This window comes from Mustelus asterias, chromosome 20 (assembly GCF_964213995.1).
Source record: "Mustelus asterias chromosome 20, sMusAst1.hap1.1, whole genome shotgun sequence".
NCBI classification, from domain to species: domain Eukaryota; kingdom Metazoa; phylum Chordata; class Chondrichthyes; order Carcharhiniformes; family Triakidae; genus Mustelus; species Mustelus asterias.
In genome coordinates, this window is record NC_135820.1 from 50887149 (window position 1) to 50909415 (window position 22267).

Here is a 22267-nt window from a genome sequence, read left to right on the forward strand (position 1 = left end):
CACATTCAAGCAAGCCATCAAGGAATCGGGTCTAGACTGAAGTAAGCAAAAGAAGTGCTTACTGGCCAAACATGAACAATGAGATTAAGGACCACAGCAGCCAGTGCAGTGCTTGTAATGAACATCAAGCTCAGTAAGCTAAAGAGCTGCTCATGACGTCCCAGACAGACCATGGATGGAGCTTGGAATAGATTTCTTCACTTTCTTTGGAACCAAGTATCTCATCACCGCCAACTACTCTTCAGACCACTGGGAATGAGGAAAGCTGATGTCAATGACCACCAGTGAGATCTTAGAATGCTCAAAAGCACATTCCAGTCGTTATGGTTTCTGACATCGTGATGAGTGACAATGGTACTCAGTTCATGAGTGAAGAATTCATGCGCTTTGTAAATGATTGGGAAATTCAGCACCACTCATCATCTCCACACCACCCCCTGTCAATTGCAAAGGCAGTGAAGCAGTGAAATTGGCAAAGGTATTGGCAAAGAATAGAGTTGATCTAGCACAAACGTGTACAAGCTCATTCTACAATGGAGAAACACACTTGTTCAAGGCATGGATGATAGTCCAGTTCAGCAACTAATGTCATGCCAAACCCAAACTACTCTTCCAATGGCTTAAAAAAAAGCTACTCAAGTTCGAAGTTGTAACAAGAGTCAGCGACAAAATCAAAGTGAAATTACAGAAAGCTAATTTTCACTATGATAAAGCTGCCAATTAGTTTGAGAATCCAAGAGCCAGAGCACAAACATTCAATGATCTCAACAAAAGTCAGCTCACTTGGCAACTTGGGATCCGTATAGAGAGGTTGTCACCTCGATTGTACACGGTGAATGTGAACGATCAGATCTGTCACCATAATCTCAGACATGTACATGGAACTGAAGAAGCTGCTTCTTCACAGTAGCTGATGAAGAAGCAGTGAGTTCACCAAACACACAGGAACTGAACACCTATCAGTCCCAGAGGTCAACTGTTCCTCAACAGAGGGAATGGGTCAGCAGCAACATCTACCACAGCAGCAACACTCGCCATGGCAGTGAAATTCCCCAGAGAGGCAACACCACCCCAGCAACGAGCACACACCAGACAAACAACCAATAAAAACCTGCACCCACACAACTGGAAGATCAGCATAAGCTAAACATTGTGACTGTGTAGGAACAAATAAAGGTGGGTAATCTAGAGTGACCCGTACATGCATGATGATTTTCATTGTAGACCCATTGCTGGAATTTTACCACCTCGCCCGCCCTGGCGAGGCTCGCAGAACGGCATTCTCCATTGGCCTCGGGCGGGATCTTACAAGCCTCGGGCAGGCGAGGCGGTAAAATTCCAGCACATATATGTGCCGGACTTGCAACTGCAAATGATAGTGTATGCAAGCTGTTTATTTCTTTTTTGTGGAAAGGGGGATATTTGGAAAAGCGCCTTTGTACAATGGGCCTTGGTATAGTCTTACCATAGTTTGTGACCTCGGAAGCCATTCTTGGTGTATAAAGGCTTCAAAGGAGGAGCCATTTCATCCACCACTTGGGACATGGTAAGTGGGGTAAGAAATAACAGGGACCAGTCAGGCTGGGCTGGATGACCAAGATGCAGAGGTGTTCGTGGTCAACAGTTATTGCCATTGTGGAGGGTTTGACCATTGCAGCTGGGAACTCCTCTTGGGTCATAGAGTGAGTGACTTTACCCCCACATGGTAATGTCCCTCCACCCACTGGCAAAATAACCCTGGAGATGTGAAGTGTCTCTTAATTGGTCACTTATCTTTCCCGCCACTGGGAAAATGGCAAGGTGGCCGGAAGATGTCGGCCATGCCACCCGATACCTTCCTGAGCCATGTTGCCACCCTTTTTGTCTCTCAGCCCATCCTCCAAATGGCTGATAAAATTCAACCAATAATGTGAAAACATTTCTCCTCCCTCTCCTTTTATCCTTTAGATGAGGGACTTTACCCTCCAGTTCCAAATCATCAACCTGTGGAAATAATTTTATCCTATTTCCCTTGTTAAAATTCCACATAACTTTGCACAGGTGGAACCTATTTTTGAACCTGTTCAAAATATTTGTAGTTTCTCTTGTATATTCTGAAAAGGATAGTGATTGTTGAGTGTCTTAGAAGGGGCTATTCATGATCGTAATGTATAGATACTCCTGGAGGCAAGGATGTTGCTAACCTCCACCTTTTATTTGACATACTAACTATGTACATTACAGACTTAGTATGAGACTACATAAAACTTCCTCCACGTTCAGTTGAAGTGATCTTACATCACTGATCACGTAGAATATTTATTTACATATTCAATATTAACCCATTACATACTAGTTCAGATTCTTATAAATATATTATCCTACATCTTGCCCTAAAGTTTCTGTCTTCATCAGCAGGTTGCAGAGATAAATGTTGAGGTTTCACCAATCTCCCCAACCTTATTCTCAGCTGCGGACTGTATAGGAATCAAGTTCTCTATCTTCCTCTCAAACTCTGTAGAGTAGTATGTGAATCATCAGAGACTATTGGTTATCTGTCCAGGTTGTTTTCCTGATCAAATGGGTAGTTAGTCCATTCCATTGATGGTTCTCTTCCCCTGGTTACATGTATGCTGCTGCTTATCCTCACTATCTCATTTTCAGTCTCCACGAGATAAGATCTCCGATTTTGTATCTTTTCACGTGGCCGTCTCAATTCTGCTCTCTAATCCAGATTGATTCATCTGATTGGAATTTAGGTAAATCATGCATTCTGTGGCATTGATTGTAATTTCTGGTTTGATTTGCATGATATTTCTCCTCCTCCCCTACTCTCTTTACATCTGCTATTTTGAGACATGGCATGAGTGTATGTGGAAGAATAGGATGTTGAGTGCTCCTTCCCATCAGGAATCTGATGGTGCCAAGCAGTCCTGAAGCGTTACGGAATGGTAACTCAATGCGGCTAAGTTGATATCATCAATCTTTTTGAACAAAGATTTTATCATTCACAAGCCTGTTTCAGAACCCCCCCCCAAACCCCAATTTGCCTGTGGGCACCTGGGTGAGCTCGTTGTGCAGACAAATCCGCAGTCTGTCATCAATTTCTCAAACTATTTGTTTGCCAAATGTGGGCCATTGTCTAAAATGACAAGATCAGGAATGCCATATGTGGCAAAAGATTCTTTTAGCGAATTAATAACATCTTGAGCAGTTGAAGATTTTTAATCTCAATTCATCTGGGGTAATAGTAAACAACTGTATGAATGTCTTCCTCTTCAGCTTGAAAAGGAACATTCCGAGACATCCCACGGTCTGCCTGGAAATGAATATACCATCAGTGGTTCTTTTTGCTCTTGGCAATGGATTGTACTGTGATATAGCTCAAAATTATTTTGTCAAATGACTTTGAGATCTCTAGCCACTGGACTAACTTCCGAGCACTAGTACAATACCTCGTAGTGCCTGGATGTCCCTGGTGTATTCTTTGAAGAAACCTGAGACCGAGGACTCTTGGTATGATCAAACTCTCGACGACACTGAGATGCCTTCACTGCTCAAACTTTTATTTCAGGATAGAGGGTTTGGAACAGATCGTGGCCATCCATTTGTATAGTATTTTCTAATTTTAGCACATTCTTCACTTGCTGTTTGTTTTTGCTCAGATTCCATTCAGCCTCTGTGCTGCTGCTGGTAGGAATGTTGTCATTAATGAGGTATATGAATCTATGTCCTCAATGAAATTTACGTCCTCCTATTTAGGTTTCTCAACACAAATGTGTGACAATGCATTTTATGTTTGCCTTGGACATATTCATCTATCGATTTTTTGCTTAATACAAGCTGTTCTTCCATGTAATGGTTTTGTGGTCCCTTCAGCTGCTATCTCTGGAAAATCTTCTGCCTTGTTTTCTCTATGTTGTCACATAGTTCGATTAGGTGTTGGTTCTCCTGCTTCTGTCTTCACAAGAACTCCAAATAGTTTTGGGAATTCTCTCCTGAATTCTGTTGACTTTTCTGGGCTGCCCAATTCATCATCTTTACATATGAGTGCAAACATTTGGATTTAACAATGAATATTCTGAGTTGTGGATCACATACAGAATTTTTGTGATTGCTTTTCCTTTCTATTGGAGTTTAGCAGTCAACTGCCCCTTGACCTTCAGCTGAGTGCCTCCTGTGCCTTAAAGTCTTATGCTAAATTGAAACTCCGGTGTCCAAATTAAAATTTGTATTGCAGCTGTTGACCATTATATCTGTGCTCCAATAGTTCCGATCTGATCCCATAATTTCTCCTAAGAATGGCACTTCATTATCTATTTCATTTTTGACCTCTTGAATTGTAGGTGATTTTAATTGTTTCTCTTTTAATTTTTGTGTTAGGAGCATTTTTCTGTGGCATACCATTTTAAAATAGCCTCTCTTCTTGCAGTAATAGCACTGCACAATTTTGGTGGGACATTTTTTGTGCCCGTACAGTCTTTTCCCATCACACTGAGAACACTGAATAATGCTCGCTACCGTGTGCTCTTTTCTGATTTTGGATTCAGTGTGCTGTTACTTCTAACACAAAAATTAAAAGAGAAACAATTAAAATCACCTACAATTCAAGAGGTCAAAAATGAAATAGATTTTCCTCCAAATTGCACTGTGTCAGCTGTTTTTCTCCATAGGATTTCTCTCTTGTGTCAAATAAAAATCTGGCTATGCTTTCACGCCTCTGCACAGCTTTCAATAGGATCAAATCATTCTTTGACTGTCAAAAATCTGATAACTTCTCTTCTAAGATTCCTATGACAATGGGATCCTGAATTAATCTGTCTTTCAGGGCTTCGCTGGCATGTTTGATGGCAGACATGGTGGGAGGATATGGTGGGAGGGCCAGAAATCAGTTGCTCGCTGGCATGAATTTACTGCAGGATCTCCCACTGGTGCCCACCATGATGGGCATCTGCGGAATCTACCTAAAATCTACCTCGTCCCTCTTCCTATCTATGTTGTTGATACCTATATGGATAATGACCACCTGCTGTCAAACCTACCCCGCCTCCCCCCCCTCAGCCGGCAAAGAGCCCTGCAGGTGCTCAGTGCCATTAAAATTTAAGTTTATTTATTTGTGTCACAAGTAGGTTTACATTAACACTGCAATGAAGTGACTGTGAAAATCCCCTGGTCGCCACGCTCTGGAGCCTGTTTGGGTACACTGAGGGAGAATAAGCATGGCCAATGCACCTAACCAGCACGTCTTTTGGACTGTGGGAGGAAACAGGAGCACCTGGAGGAAATCCACGCAGACTCAGGGAGGACGTGCAGACTCCGCACAGACAGTGACCGAAGCTGGGAATCAAACCCAGGACTCCGGTGCTGTGAGACAGCAGTGCTAACCACTGTGCCACCGTGCTGCCCCAAATGAATGGCACCAGACAGGCAAGATTTGCCATCCTTGATTCATATTTGTGATCACAGAAACACCTGTCTGCTCTCCTAATCATAAAATTCTCTATCATGATTACTTTTCAATCCTCCTCCCTACCCCCCTTGTACAGCTAAGCCAGCCATGGTGCTACAGATCTAGCAGTGGCTGCACTCCCCAGAGAAACCCTCACTTGTTCCAATCTTATAGGATTTTGATAAATGATATGAAAAACCTACAGCTGGTACACCTCAATGCACACTCTAATAACTCGTTTACTTACTGACATTCAGCTATCTGACTCAAATTGTGAATGTGGTTAACAATTTTATGTTGAAGCAGAAAAAGAAGTGGTTTCAGTAAAGTTATTTAGCTAGCCTTTCACCTGTGTCTTTTTTTCAGGACCAGCAACTGGCAACTTTGAGGTTATTGCTATTATTAAATCAAAACTTTAGTAAGGCAGAAATAAGTTATTTAAAGTGGTCGTCTCTGAATAACAAAGCAAACATGCCCCCGGCTATTTTTTGTTTAAGCAGAGAGTGTTTCAGTAATTGTCAGACTAAGTTCCTAAGCATTATTTTAGGCAAATTCAGTAGCTCAAGAGAGAACTTTTAACAATTTTAATGATGGCAAAATGACTAAACACTTTAATGGTATATTCTCAGTGCAAATCAAATACTCCATGCATGGAATCAATAGAGACATCAGCAGGAGCCCAATAAAAACATCATGAAGGAAGTGGGTATGATACAAAGTATAACTCAATATCAGCAGGATATCTGGTAAAAAAAAATAATCCGCATGGAAATAACTCCAAAATTAATTTCTCTCGTTTGAAAACGACAAAAAAAGCATCTTGTCCCAATATTTATAGAGCCGCAGAAAATGACCTCCACTTAAACTAACATTTTCAACATTACCAATAACAGTTATTTCCCTGACAGCAATGATTGTTATTTGTTTAGAAGACCAGTATCTGTTTTGTAACTGCCCATAAGCTCAGTAGTTATATTAGAACACAACGTTCAAGACTCTGCTTATCCCAGTTATTTTGAGAAGTTTAAGGTTTTGCATTGTCCAGTCTCAGATTAGGGGAAGAGCTTGATTTTTGTGAGTGATCGCAGCGTTAAATAAAGTTATATGGTATTGTTAAGAACTGGTGGCTGAAGCGAACCAGGTGAGTTAGGGGAAGAGAAATTTCTCATTGAAACATTGGGGGCGATTCTCCCATCCCGACCTGCAACTTTTCTGGCGGACCGGGGTTGGAGATGCGCGTGGCTGGCCTTGTTCCGGAATTTGCACATGCGCCGGGAACGCATGCGCATCTCCCAGAGCTGGAGGACGGTCACAGGCCAGACCATGCTGGAAACCGGCGGGAAGGCAGGTAAATAATTTGAATCTTTTTTTAATATGCAGTTCACAGAGTGGGGAGGTTCAAGTGAGAAGGCGAACTGACAAAACAGTCGTGATCTAGAACAATGAAGGGTCTACCACTATTTACATCAGCAGCCTGTCCCTCTCAGCGCAAGAGTGATCCTTACCCTTCAAAGAGTGGTAAGAACGTGGAACTCACTACCACAGGGAATAATTTTGATCCTCTGTCTGATAACTTGTATCTTGTGCCATAAGAGATCGTTATTTACAACTGATATCAATTTGGCTGAAAGCCAATAAAGTCATGTTTTTTAACCTTGGTTTAAAATTAGAAAGTTTGGGTGCTCACTGCATATTTACAGGGACTAAATTGTACCGCAATTGCTGTCTAGACATGAAACATCTGCCAATGCCCATCTTCATTTAAGCAACACTAAAATGTCCATATGGTACAGTATTTACAGACTGATTTTAGTGACTAACATTCTTCAGAAAGTTTCATGAGAGCTAAATTAACTGAACATCTGTGTATGATGAGAGTACCAAGCAATGTTCTGTGGACACTGAAAATAACATAAGCTTGACCATTTTTCATAATTGTATTTATGAATGCTGTGTTTTGTAATTTTAGAGAAGCTTAATATCACCTTCATGACTCGATCAAACTCCGTGAGGTATGAATATGGCTGTGTCCGCTATACTCTAATTTTAATCAGAAAATCTTGGAGCTTCCTGGTTTGTATGGTTCAGTTACTCACCATGAAAACTTGCTAGGATTTCAGGAAAGATGCATAATTATTTTTCTTTAACTTTTGCAGGTTTACACTCCCCACTTCTATCAAGGTAGAATATAGCGACAATTGGAAAAGATTGCACCAATTCACCTGTGGTCAGTGTTAACTTTTAGTGCTGAAATCAGTGAGTTATATGGCATAGAAGGAGGCCATTTAGCTCATTGAGTTCATGATAGTTCTCCATGCAGCAATCCCCTCACACCCATTCCCCCACTCTATTCCTGTAGCTCTGAGGTTCACTTCTCTCATGTGCCTATCCAATTTCAATTTGAAATTTGGTTGCTTCCTCCACTCTTGTGGGCAGAGGGTTCCAGGTCATTGCCACTTGCTGCATCAAAATGTTCTTTGTGCATCTCTTGCACAAAAATTTAAATCTGTATCTCTAGGTTCTTGTATCATCAGCTAATGAGAACAACTTATCTAAACTTGCCATAACCTATTACACCTGCAGCAGACCTCCTCTCAACCTCCTTTGCTCCGATGAGAGCAACCCCAGTTTCTCCCATCTAAATTTGTAGCTAATTTTCTTGATCCCTGAAACCATTCTGGTAATCACCTTGGCAACTTCTCCAGGACTCTCACATCCATTCTAAAACATGGTGGCTAGAACTGGATACAATACTCTCGTCAATATATATATGTGGTGGTTCTAGCATTAATGCTTGGGGAACACCATTTTCTACCATCTCTCAGTTTGAAAAACAACCATTTACCATCACTCGCTGTTTTCTGACCTTCAGCTATTTTTAAAAATCCAATCTGACCCTCCGATTCTATAGCCATTAATTTTATTAATCCAAACTGACCCTATGATTCTATAGCTATTAATTTTATTAGCCCCACCAATGGGAAACCCACACTGGGGGTATGCTATCAGCAGGACCAAGGATCTGTCTCAGAGTGATACTTAAGAAGAGTGACAGAGCAACCATCCGTTCTTCATTGTCTAACAATGGCTCTTAACTTAGAATAATTTATGTCAGCAATGGAAGAATTGATTTTGTGTTCATATGACCGAAATTAACTTCAGATCAGAAATCTTAATCCAAGAACCAAGGAGAAATAAGACAGTCTGGAAACAAATAGAACAGAAGACCCATGTGTGGGCTTTCCTCTCTCCACCTATTTTTACAAGCTTGAACCCTGTCTGTTATTAGGGTTAGGGTTGCAGGCAGGGATTTTAAAAGAATTCAGTTCAACAGCTGCTGTCTCTGGAAGAACAGATAAAGCCTTCACCTACATCTTTAAACCATGTTGATACTAAAACCAGAAGGACCACCAAGCTCATCCTAGACCTATCAAAGTCATCAATCTATGTAAGCAGTACCGGTTGTGCGCGTGTGCGTACATGTTACAATAAATATCATCGTTTTATTTTCAGAAAAACTCATAAAAACATGTCCGTTTGTATCTTTTACAGTCACAGTACACAAATAGTTGAACACACACTGCATTAAGGGGCATACCCTTTCAAAAACAAAACCTGCTGTGGTCAAATGAGGAGTGGCAGAAAAATCAACCATTTCACCTCCCCTGACCTGATCATAACAATGGCCATGTTACTCAGCTGCTGGGGTTTTACGAAACTTGGAATGGTGTCCCTGTTGAAATTGTAGTTTCATTAAGCCTTGGACATCATCTAGTTGATAACATGGTGCTCATAATTAGTGCCATTGGACACAGTAAACTAAAGTAGCTTAACGTTATATATAAAGCTGTTCATAAAGTTGATGGCTTTACATAAGCCTTTAACTACATCATAGCAATTATATAAGATTATTTTGTAAATTACAACTGTACCAGTGGAGCAGCCCACTCTAATCCCATTTCCGTACTTTTCACATATATCGATTTACCAATGATAAAAAAGATGAGAAAACTTTCAGCTATCTTCTAAAATGCTTTTGAGATTTTTATTGGAATGATACACTTTCTGACACCCATTATTTAGTTACTAACATTGCTAATTAGAGCTGTCAACGTGCATTCGATAACAGGGCAGCATGATAGCACAGTGGTTAGCACTGCTGCCTCACAGCGCCAAGGGCCCAGGTTCGATTCCTGGCTTGGGTCACTGTCTATGTGGAGTTTGCACATTCTCCGTGTCAGGATGGGTTTCCTCCGGGTGCTCCGGTTTCCTCCCACAGTCCAAAGATGTGCGGGTTAGGTGGATTGGCCATGTTAAATTGCCCCTTAGTGTCGCGGGATTAGCAGGGTAAATGCATGGAGTTGTGAGGATAGGGCCTGGGTGGGATTGCGGTTGGTGCAGACTTGATGGGCCGAATGGCCTCCTTCTGCACTGTCGGGATTCTATGATTCTATGAACATTATGTTTTTGTTTGAATGAGAAGAGGGCTTCTTTTCCTCATAAATATTCAGATTATTTAAGATTTATCATGAAATACCATGAAGGAGTTGCAAATTCCTTGGATAACATACCTGTCCTATAACCAGTGCTGTTCAGATACACAGCAAATGTCCGCTGCTCATGTGTGGCCTGCCAGGAGGAAGATGAGCAGTTCTCATTGTTTGTGTAGGTATTGTGGTTGTGGACATATTTCCCTGTCAACATGGAAGATCTTGAAGGGCAGCACATGGGTGTTGTCACAAACGCATTTGTGAAGTGGGCCCCTCCTTGTTCCATGATCTTCCTGGTCTTGTTCATCACTTCCAAAGATCCTAGAAACATAAAAAATTGATATCACAATTACAGAATTAAAGTTTTCAACATCAACAACAAAAATTAAGCTTGGTTTTTCTGTGAAGAAAAAAACTCCTGGTGTCTGATTTTGCCTTGGAGTAATAGTGTAAAACATTCAGAGGGCTCATAACGGGCAGCTGACTCATTATCTCCCATTTTACATTCTCACCCAAAGTTAAAATTACCCCACTTTGTAACAGATTGCATTTCTTTCGTACCTCTAAATAGCACTTTCATAGAATTTGCCATTATCAAGGAAGCAATTACGAGTTGCCATGGCCATAATCATATCCACAACTCTACCTCCAATACTGAATGTAACTTCAGAGTCTACAGATCACTAGACCAAAACCAGACTTGCAGTTTTCCCCAGACACAGATAAGTACCACTGCCCTCTAATCTGTGCTGTCCATATTTTCCTTTAAGTTCTTAACTTTTTCAGTAATTACATTTTCTCGATTGCAGAGTTTTGTTTTGCTATTCCTGGATAAGATTGTCTCAACATCAACCAGGCTCTCTGGACGCATGCCTGGCTGAACCATTTCTTATCTATCTGCCCTCTTGAAGTCTAGGAAGGCCAGTCTAAGTCTTGACCCCCAATATTTCCTTCACCTATTCCCAATTCCAAAGATCCTCAGGCCCATCCTGCTCTTTAATTCAGCCTATTGCTTGATCATCATCCACTTGCTTAAGACCATAGGACATAGGAGCAGAATTAGGCCACTCGGCCCATTGAGTCTGCTCCGCCATTCAATCATGGTTGATACTTTTCTCATCCCCATTCTCCTGCCCTTTCCCCATAATCCCTGATCCCCTTATTAATCAAAGAACAAAGAACAGCACAGCACAGGAAACAGGCCCTTCGGCCCTCCAAGCCTGTGCTGCTCCTTGGTCCAACTAGACCAATCGTTTGTATCCCTCCATTCCCAGGCTGCTCATGTGACTATCCAGGTAAGTCTTAAACGATGTCAGCATGCCTGCCTCCACCACCCTACTTGGCAGTGCATTCCAGGCCCCCACCACCTTCTGTGTAAAAAACGTCCCTCTGATATCTGAGTTATACTTCGCCCCTCTCACCTTGAGCCCATGACCCCTCATGATCGTCACCTCCGACCTGGGAAAAAGCTTCCCACTGTTCACCCTATCTATACCCTTCATAATCTTGTACACCTCTATTAGATCTCCCCTCATTCTCTGTCTTTCCAGGGAGAACAACCCCAGTTTACCCAATCTCTCCTCATAGCTAAGACCCTCCATACCAGGCAACATCCTGGTAAACCTTCTCTGCACTCTCTCCAACGCCTCCACGTCTTTCTGGTAGTGCGGCGACCAGAACTGGACGCAGTACTCCAAATGTGGCCTAACCAGCGTTCTATACAGCTGCATCATCAGACTCCAGCTTTTATACTCTATACCCCGTCCTATAAAGGCAAGCATACCATATGCCTTCCTCACCACCTTCTCCACCTGTGTTGCCACCTTCAAGGATTTGTGGACTTGCACACCGAGGTCCCTCTGTGTTTCTATACTCCTGATGACTCTGCCATTTATTGTATAACTCCTCCCTACATTATTTCTTCCAAAATGCATCACTTCGCATTTATCCGGATTAACCTCCATCTGCCACCTCTCCGCCCAATTTTCCAGCCTATCTATATCCTGCTGTATTGCCCGACAATGCTCTTCGCTATCCGCAAGTCCAGCCATCTTCGTGCATCCGCAAACTTGCTGATTACACCAGTTACACCTTCTTCCAAATCATTTATATATATCACAAATAGCAGAGGTCCCAGTACAGAGCCCTGCGGAACACCACTGGTCACAGACCTCCAGCCAGAAAAAGACCCTTCGACCACTACCCTCTGTCTCCTATGGCCAAGCCAGTTCTCCACCCATCTAGCCACTTCTCCTTGTATCCCATGAGCCTTAACCTTCTTAACCAACCTGCCATGTGGGACTTTGTCAAATGCCTATCTAATGTCATCAAGAACCTATCTATCTCTGTCTTAAAGACACTCAATGACCTGGCCTCCACTGCCTTCTGTGGCAAAGAGTTCCACAGATTAACCATTCTCTGGCTGAAGAAATTCCTCCTCATCTCTGCTTAGTGACTTTATCACTGGTCCGTCCCAACTGCTCTGCAATTTAATAATACTGTTTATTGGAGCATTTATTTATGCCTTCACATTGTGAATATATATGTCAACAGGAATTTTTATTGGAATCTACTGTCAGTATTGAGTATCTAAGAATATTAAATGATGGTAGCATTGAAACTAAGATCTATGGAATCTGAAAAATTTCTAACTGCCACTGGATTCACATTTCTTTTAAATCAGTTGTTATTTTTTAAATTCCTGCCTGCATCATCATCATTCTCTTTACTGCAACACACCTTCCACCTCGACCCACTGCTTGCTTTATGCCATCTGCTCCCTCCCCACACTCTTTGATTTCATTCCACCTAAAGACTACATTTTGTCTTGATTATCTCAACTCAAGTGTAAATTCACAGTAGATTGTCAGATTATAAAGATGCAGCCATGCCCACATTTGCTTTCACCTGTCACATTCACATCACACTTTTCTGATATATATAATTAGTGAAACTAAGTCTAGGCAAATATATTACAATGATTGACATCAATGTAAATTTCTTTCCAAAACCCTTTCCAAGTTAAAGAATGATGGTAAGAAAAGAAGAATTTTTCCCAAGAGAAAATAATTTATCGGCACAGGAGTTAGAATATTTACAACTTAAAAAATACCCTTTGCAATAGATTTGAGGAAAAAGCAAGGAAATCAAACAATTCATCCTCGGTCCTCAATTGCAGCTTGGAGAGGAATTCAATCGTGAGTGATCTCAACCTGCATGGTCCCCTCCTAAAGCAATTAAACTCTGATAGTTAGAGGCTATGTCTACTCAACAATGATTAGACTCATGTCCTTAAACAATGAAAGTTCACTTCAACAGCCTGACAATACATTGTGCATCATGTGCCATAACCTCTGCTCCTACAAAACAATATATCACCTGACTACTGTGTGCATCCCTGCAGCAGATACACAGAGTGGCACGCTGACACAGTGGTTAGCACTGCTGTCTCTCAGCGCCAGTGATTCGGGTTCAATTCCCAGGTTGGGTCACTGTCTGTGCAGAGTTGGTACGTTCTCCCCATGTCTGCGTGGGTTTCCTCCAGGTGCTCCAGTTTCCCTCCCACAGTCCGGAAGACATGCTGGTTAGGTGCATTGGCCATGCTAAATTCTCCCTCAGTGCACCCGAGCAGGCGCCGGAGTGTGGTGACTGGGGGATTTTCACAGTAACTTCATTGCAGTGTTAATGTAACCCTACTTATGACACTAATAAATAAATAAACTTAAACTTTTAAAAGTGACATACCAGCATACAGGAGATTCTACACTCTAGATGTTACGTTTTTTAAAAATAAATTTTTAGTGACCCAATTTTAAGTTGTTGGATGCTTCCGATCTCCACTTGTAACCTCCCGCATTGAACGTACAAGTACCTTCTGATTTGTAAAGTCCTCTAACCAAGCAACAGTTAACCTCCCAAATGACATAGCCTCTGCTTAATAATAAGTAGCCAAAACTAGCCTTAAATCAACACAAGGCACAATTTTAACCCAGTCAGAGCATATTCACTTACACAGAGTTATAATCACCAAGTAGAATATTAATATTATTTTCCTCATGAACACATATCATCCAACTTAAACACAAACCCAATAAATTTCAAAATTTAGGTGCACTTGCAAATTTTTTATGCCATAGTTAAGAAAAAGAGAACTGCACTGGAAAGCCTTTCCTTCATCAGAAAATAGAATCTGACTGACCCCAAGAATAAAGTCGGACATTAGATTTAAAAGAGATATACGAGGTAAGTTTTTTTTTAACAGAGGATGGTGGGCGCCTGGAACTCGCTGCCGGAGGAGGTAGTGGAAGCAGAAACGGTAGTGATTTTTAAGGGGCGTCTTGACAAATATATAAATAGGATGGGAATAGAGGAATATGGTCCCAGGAAGGGTAGGGGGTTTTAGTTCAGACGGGCAGCATTGTCGGTGCAGGCTTGGAGGGCCGAAGGGCCTGTTCCTGTGCTGTAATTTTCTTTGTTCTTTGACTGCTAGGATTTTCCTGAAAAGAAATCCTCCAATAATTGATTCAGGGAGGTCACATAATTATACTTTGTGGCCTAAAGATGGTACAAAGTTGCACATAGCTAGACTTCAGTAGCCAAATAATACATGCATTATTAGTGTATAATGCACTTATAATGCTTTCTTCCTTATAGAGTATTCCTTGCTTATTGTAAGAAGTTAGCATATAACATATTATGAACATATATTCATGATCCAAATATTCACATGACACTGGATACCAAATGACACACTTCATATTCATTTTAAAAAGATGAAATCCCAGTTAGAAGGAAAGAAAGGGAGACTTTTATTTAAAATTACATCTCTTAAGTCTCTCAAAATTATCTCCCAGCACTTCACATTTTGTAAATCGTTTTGCGTGCAGGCATTATTGTTATGCAGTGAAATGTGACAGTCATTTTATGCAGAGCATTATCACTAAATAGCAATCAGATGAATAACTGATCCATGTGTTTTTTGATGTTGTTAATGTGGGCTAGGAACCCTGGAGACCTCACTCCTCTTCTCTGAATAGTGCCATGGGATTTTTAATGTCATCCTGTATCACCAGAATTGGTTTAATGTCTCAGCTGAAGGACAGCAGCTCTGACAATATAGCACCCCAACATTACAATAATGGAGTTTCAGCCTTGATTATGTGCTCAAGCCCTGGGGAACGGGTTATTTGTTTCAATCTTCACTGACAGGAAATACTGCTTTTCAAATGCTAAAGGTTCAATTTGTGCAGCATAGAGCCCATTATTGGCTTCAGAATGAAAATCATAGAACAAAGGCCACAGCTCTTTCACACAAAAAAAATGACACTAACCTTGCTCCAAATATTTGTCCAATTTATCACATTTAATAATTGAAACAATGTTGAGAATTTCTGATTCAAATACCTGCTCTTGGGAGCAAATGGAGAGGAAATATACTGGGCTTTTAAAAGTTCACTAACAAGCAACAGGCGTACAGTCACCACATGTACAGAAACTCCCATAAGACAGGTCATAGAAGTGGTTAAGGTTCTCTCCTGCAACTGCTTGACAAACGTTCGCTTCTCTGCCCAATCTTTGGCAATGCCCCTTTTCAGGGCAAGGTTATGCATGGTGCATTTAGTTGCAATCATCTTGAAAGAGGAACAAACATGGAGCCAAATTTCCAGTGCCCATTTTATACAGGTAGAATTTGTACACTCAACTCACACCAGAGGGTGACCACCTTGTTAACATTTTTAGACCTCAATATAACTGGAAGTCTATCGATCCTCCATGCAATAATTATTCCAAAAAATTGCATTGTAGCATAAAAACTTAAAACATGTGTATTAACTAAAACTCAGTAAGTTTAATGTGTATTTATTAGTGTCACAAGTAGGCTTACATTTACACCATAATGAAGTTACTGTGAAAATCCCCCAGTCGCCACACTCCGGTGCCTGTTCAGGTTCACTGAGGGAAAATTTAGCATGGCCAATGCACCTAACCAGCACGTCTTTCGGACTGTGGGAGGAAACCCACGCAGACACAGGGAGAATGTGCAGACTCTGCACAGACAGTAACCCAAGCTGGGAATGAAACCCAGGTCCCTGGTTGTGGTGAACCATCGTTGGTTCCCACCAGGTAGCACTGAGCCAGGGTCTGGCCAGTACTATGAGTCTGTATATATGTTGCTGTTGGGGTTAGGGTTGGGTTGTTCTACTTGTTACTGTTGGGGTTAGGGTTGGGCTGTTCTACCTGTATTATAGTTATTATGGTACATCCCAGTCGGGCTCCGCCTCCTGGGAGAGGTATAAAGGTCACTGCTCTGTCTGGGACCCTTCAGTCTGGGATTGTGTATTATATATGGTAGCTCCATTGTAATAGTAAATAAAAGCCTTTATTTCCTCGAGCATCTCTAGCCTCATGAGTTATATCGCGCTTCACTGGTGCTGCGAGGCAGCAGCGCTAACCATTGTGCCACCGTGCGGCCCCAACAGGGATCCTGACTCAAAGCACAGGCAGCATTCCATATTCCAGCTTTATTGTGCTGAATAAAAGTCTTTGTCTCCAGAAATGTAATTCTTTTGCTTTCAGCGTTTTCCACATTGTGTTTTACTTATGCATGCCCATGTGAATAGCTCTGGTTTCTTGTTCACCAACCTTCGGATGCTGACCATGCCAGTACCCGAGTAACCTGACCTCACACTATAAAATAAGATTAGTTAAATTCAATGTTTTTCAGGGATCTCCCAGTGCAACATTGTGACAGCATCACAAGAATTTGAGGCTAATGTCTGATATTTGGAGCCAAAAAATAGCCATAAATTTGTAAAGTACTTACAGCACAGGAACAAGCCATTTAGCCTAACAGGCCCTTGTCAGAGGTTATGATCCACATGAGCCTTCCCCCAGCCTCTATCATCTCGATTTATAAACCTCTCTCTCTCTATTGCCTTCTCCCTCCCGCACTTACCCTGCTTCCTCCGAAAGCATATGTTCTTTTTGTCTCAACTTGTGGTTAACAAGTTCGATATTCTAATCACTCTCAGGGTCAAGAGTTTTCTCCTGAATTCTCCATAGAATTTAATAGAAACTATCTCATAGTCAGGGCTCCAATTTCTGATCCACAAATGAAGATCTCTATCAGCTTACCCCCCTCAGACTTTTCTTCTCCGGAGAAAAGAGCCCCAGGCAGCACAATCTTTCCTGAAAGTATAACATCTATTTGAGCTAAGTGCACAAATTGTGCATCTGGCTGCAATCATCTCTCAAAAGAGAAAAATACATGGGGAGAGATTTTCCCAGACATCAGTAGAGGCTTTCTCTGCTGTACTGTCCGGGACTTAGAAAAACAACTTCAATGAGTGGGTCCCACGACCTATCGTTGGCGGGGCGGCCTCTGATTCACCCACTCCGAAAGCAACTTCATCAGCCGAGAGTCAGGGCATCATTTCTAAAAGCTGCCCCAGGGCAGGGAGAGCAAAGGAGTTCGCCCAGCAGTGCCTGGGAGCAGTGCCAGGGGGCAATGCCTGGGCAGTGACCCTCTCCCCGCTGAGCGCGGCACTTACCTGAGCTCCCCTAGGACATCCACTCACCAACTCTCCAACGCAGCATCTCATGCAGGCCCTTCCTCCTGCCCTATTCCCATAACCTCATGTATTCACCCCGCTAATCTCCCTAATCCACATATGATTGGACACTAAGGGGCAATTTAGCAAGGCCAATCCACCTAACCTGCACATCTTTGGAATGTGGGAAAAAACCGACACACCGGGATGAAACCCACGCAGACACGTGGAGAACTGCAAATTCCACACAGACAGTTACTCAAGGCCAAAATCGAACCCAGGTCCCTGGCACTGTGAGGTAGCAGTGCTAACCACTGTGCCACCATGACACCCACGTGCACGTCTTGGGAGACCAGTCGTGATTCACGCCATTTTGCTTCCACGCTAACGTAGATGGATTTTCTGATGGACGAGGGCGATGTAAGATGTAGGGCCTGATAATTATTCTAATACATTTTCTGCTCCCATCGTTGAACCGGACGTGATTATGAGCAGGAAATCCCGGGCATGGAGTTGGATTCCCAATGCCCTGTGTCACATAGGCAGAGTCCATGCACCCGGCACAACTGCCTTTCATGTGCCTTATGCAGCATCAGTCGGATTTGACCAATCATCTCCCACAGCATGGTGGCACAGTGGCCAGCACTGCTACCTCACAGTGCCAGGGACCTGGGTTCGATTTTGGCCTTGGGGGACTGTCTGTGTGGAGTTTGCACGTTCTCCCCGTGTCTGTGTGGGTTTCATCTGGGTGTATCGGTTTTTTCCCACATTCCAAAGATGTGCAGGTGAGCTGGATTGGCCATGCTAAATTGTCCTTTAGTGTCCAATGTAGGTTAGGGAGGTTAGCGGGGTGAATATGAGAGGTTATGGGAATAGGGCCTGCGTGAGATGCTCTGTCAGAGAGTTGGTGCAGACTTGATGGGCTGAATGGCCTCCTTCTGCTCTTTAGGGATTCTATAAAGCATCATTTTGTCACTTGCCCATTGATACCTCCTTTAGAAAGGCTTATGAATAGTTAATAAATATTTTTGGATTAAGAAATACTTAACCATTTGCCCCAAAATGCAGCCACTCACTTTTGTGTGACCTGTTCTTTAAATTTTCACAACAGTCCTTCAAGGGTAGCTCAGCTATGCTCCCTGTGCCTGGGCAAAGATTGACAGATAATAAATCCCAATGATAGAAATGAGCTGAAGATGCAAGGCCAGCTGTCTGTACTGCTTATATGACATACACATAACACATTTGCAATCCTGTCAACACTGTGACAAGACCACAAATACACAGTGCACCAGATTCTCAGTAAAGGTCTGTTACTTTACAGAAAGCTCTCCCTCATGTATAATTTGTGTGAGAATGAGATCAAATTGATGGCATTTTCATTGCTCTGGGACTAACCGAATGAATCTGGAGGAGGACCCATTATAGATTTAGTAATAAAATGTGAATGAGTTGGTTAATATTCTTGCAGTGTTTCAAAACCAGTGCAACAGCAATAAAATGTAAGGTCCATTTTTAACATTTAGTCAAAATATATTACTGTGATTGAAGAGATCTTCTTTCAGTGTGAGATGGGTTCAAGTCAGTTGACGCCATTAAAGTGAAATAAATGAACGTATTGCATTACACTGAAAAAGGGCAGAATTTTGTTCGGATCTAAAGTGGTTATTTAAAATGGATATAAATGGAACTGTAGATTATATGTATTGTGCTGGTAATACTGGGAGCAATGATTTGGCTTTCTCAGCATATTAACTGATGTTTATTCAAAAATACTTGCTAATTGCTGACTTTAATACTGGGGCTGACTAACTAGAAGTAGGTTTTCAGGATGAGGTTATGAAAGTGGAAAGTACAGTTCATAGTTGCGAAGGAAGCAATGCCTGGCTGATTTTAACAGCTGGATCCCATTTACATGGAAATTGTTGGCCTCCTACCCAAACCCAGCTGAACCCACTACTTGGCCAACAGGTAGGAGCGAGATTTCAGGCAACCACACGCCATGGCTAGGGACCAGCATGAATAGTGCCCAATACCAAAGTAGCATAATCGGTGAGGTTGGCATACAATCATAGTCAGGGTGGTGGGACAGAGCGGTTGGAGGCCCAGGATGGGGGTTTCATTGTGGAGCTCAAATGAAACATGTCTCCTCCTGGGTCTTCTGGAACCTCTTCAGGTCCTCTCCTAGCTCGTTGGCTTGGTGGGGAATCTAACACGACTCACTTGGTCAGGTCTCAGATTCAGACAAGAACCAGGTCGTAGTGATTTAATCAGAAGCTGATTTGTGTAGATAAAGAAAGACCTCAGCAGCTTCATGCTATTGCTGTGTCACAGACAAGGATGAGAGAGAACTGAAACCCCAATTCTCATTCCCTTTTTATCCACAATCAGTGCGCTTTTTGAAAAGGAAGATGTGTATGCTACTCAGCCCTGGAAGGTGCGATCAATTGGAATAACCAGCAGCAAATTTTTCTGTGCTTAACTAAAGAGGATTATTAATTTACGTATTCAAGCAGAAAGTCTAGTACTACGTCTCACACACATACACTCTCGAGAAACAATACAATTACAGAGGATGGCGCACTTTTACCAATTACAAACAAAGTAACAGTTCATAGTTCACATGCCTGGCTCATTTGAGTAAACACAGTAAAAAGTCTCACAACACCAGGTTAAAGTCCAACAGGTTTATTTGGTAGCAAAAGCCACTAGCTTTCAGAGCGCTGCTCCTTCGTCAGGTGAGTGGGAGATCTATTCACAAACAGGGCATATAAAGACACAAACTCAATTTACAAATTTGAGGTAATATGGGCTGAGGTTAGGAATAGGAAAGGAGCGGTCACGTTGCTAGGAGTTTTCTATAGGCCCCCAAATAGTAATAGAGATGTGGAAGAAGAAATTGCTAAGCAGATTATGGATAGGTGTGGAGGTCACAGAGTAGTTGTCATGGGGGACTTTAACTTTCCGAATATTGATTGGAACCTTAATAGGTCGAATAGTTCGGATGGGGCAGTTTTTGTACAGTGTGTGCAGGAGGGTTTCCTGACACAATATGTGGATAAGTCGACAAGAGGTGGGGCCACATTGGATTTGGTAATGGGAAATGAACCGGCCCAAGTGTTGGATTTGGTTGTGGGAGAGCACTTTGGAGATAGTGACCACAATTCGGTGTCTTTCATTATTGCAATGGAGAGGGATAGGGCCATACGGCAGGGCATAGTTTACAATTGGGGGAGAGGTAATTATGATGCGATTAGGCAGGAATGAGGAAGCATAGGATGGGAACAGAAATTGTCAGGCAAAGGTACTAATGATAAGTGGAACTTTTTCAAGGAACAAATACTGCGTGTCCTCGATAGGTATGTCCCTGTCAGGCAGGGAGGAAATGGCCGAGTGAGGGAGCCATGGTTCACAAAAGAGGTTGAATGTCTTGTCAAGAGGAAGAAGGAAGCGTATGTAAGGTTGAGAAAACAAGGTTCAGTTGGCTCGATGGAGGGTTACAAGTTAGCAAGAAATGAGCTGAAAAAGGGGCTTAGGAGAGCTAGGAGGGGGCATGAGAAGTCCTTGGCGGGTCGGATCAAGGAAAACCCCAAGGCTTTTTACTCTTATGTGAGGAATAAAAGAATGACCAGGGTGAGGTTGGGGCCGGTCAAGGACGGCAGTGGGAATTTGTGCATGGAGTCAGAAGAGATAGGAGAGGTGATGAATGAATACTTTTCTTCGGTGTTCGCCAAGGAGAGGGGCCATGTTTTTGAGGAAGAGAGGGTGTCACAGGCTGATAGGCTGGAGGAAGTACCTGTTCGGAGGGAAGATATACTAGCAATTTTGAATAAACTGAAGGTTGATAAGTCCCCTGGGCCTGATGAAATATACCCTAGGAAACTTTGGGAGGCAAGGATAGCAGAGCCTTTGGCATTGATCTTTGGGTCCTCACTGTCCACGGGGATGGTGCCAGAGGACTGGAGAGTGGCAAATGTTGTTCCTCTGTTTAAGAAAGGAAATAGAATTGACCCTGGTAATTATAGGCCGGTTAGTCTTACTTCGGTGGTCGGTAGGTTGATGGAAAAGGTCCTTAGGGATAGGATTTATGACCATTTAGAAAGATGCAGCTTAATCCGGGATAGTCAGCACGAATTCGTGAAGGGCAAGTCTTGCCTCACAAATTTGATAGAATTTTTTTGAGGAGGTAACGGAGTGTGTTGATGAAGGTAGTGCAGTTGATGTCATATACATGGATTTTAGTAAGGCATTTGATAAAGTCCCCCATGGTCAGCTTATGAAGTAAGGATGTGTGGGATAGAGGGAAGTTTGGCCGATTGGATAGGTAACTGGCTATCTAACAGAAGACAGAGGGTGGTGGTGGATGGAAAATTTTCAGACTGGAAATTGGTTACCAGTGGAGTGCCACAAGGATCAGTGCTTGGTCCTCTGCCATTTGTAATTTTTATTAATGACTTGGAGGAAGGGGCTGAAGGGTGGATCAGTAAATTTGCTGATGACACCAAAATTGGAGGAGTAGTGGATGAGGTGGAGGGCTGTTGTAGGCTGCAGAGAGATATAGATAGGATGCAAAGCTGGGCTGAAAAATGGCAAATGGAGTTTAACCCTGATAAATGCGAGGTGATTCATTTTGGTAGGACAAATTTGAATGTGGATTACAGGGTCAAAGGTAGGGTTCTGAAGAATGTGGAGGAACAGAGAGATCTTGGGGTTCATATCCACAGATCTCTGAAGGTTGCCACTCAAGTGGATAGAGCCGTGAAGAAGGCCCATAGTGTGTTGGCGTTCATTAACAGGGG

At 42.4% G+C, this 22267-nt stretch overlaps 1 protein-coding gene across 2 annotated transcripts in view; it reads right to left on the minus strand.

Annotated features, from left to right (window-relative positions):
• LOC144508528 (extracellular sulfatase Sulf-2-like) overlaps window positions 1–22267 on the minus strand; it is a 347976-nt gene that overhangs the window by 114898 nt on the left and 210811 nt on the right. For both annotated transcript variants that reach the window (XM_078236521.1, XM_078236520.1), the window contains exon 5: window positions 10000–10239. In XM_078236521.1, the coding sequence (XP_078092647.1) occupies window positions 10000–10239 (240 nt within the window). The remainder of the gene's footprint in view (window positions 1–9999; window positions 10240–22267) is intronic.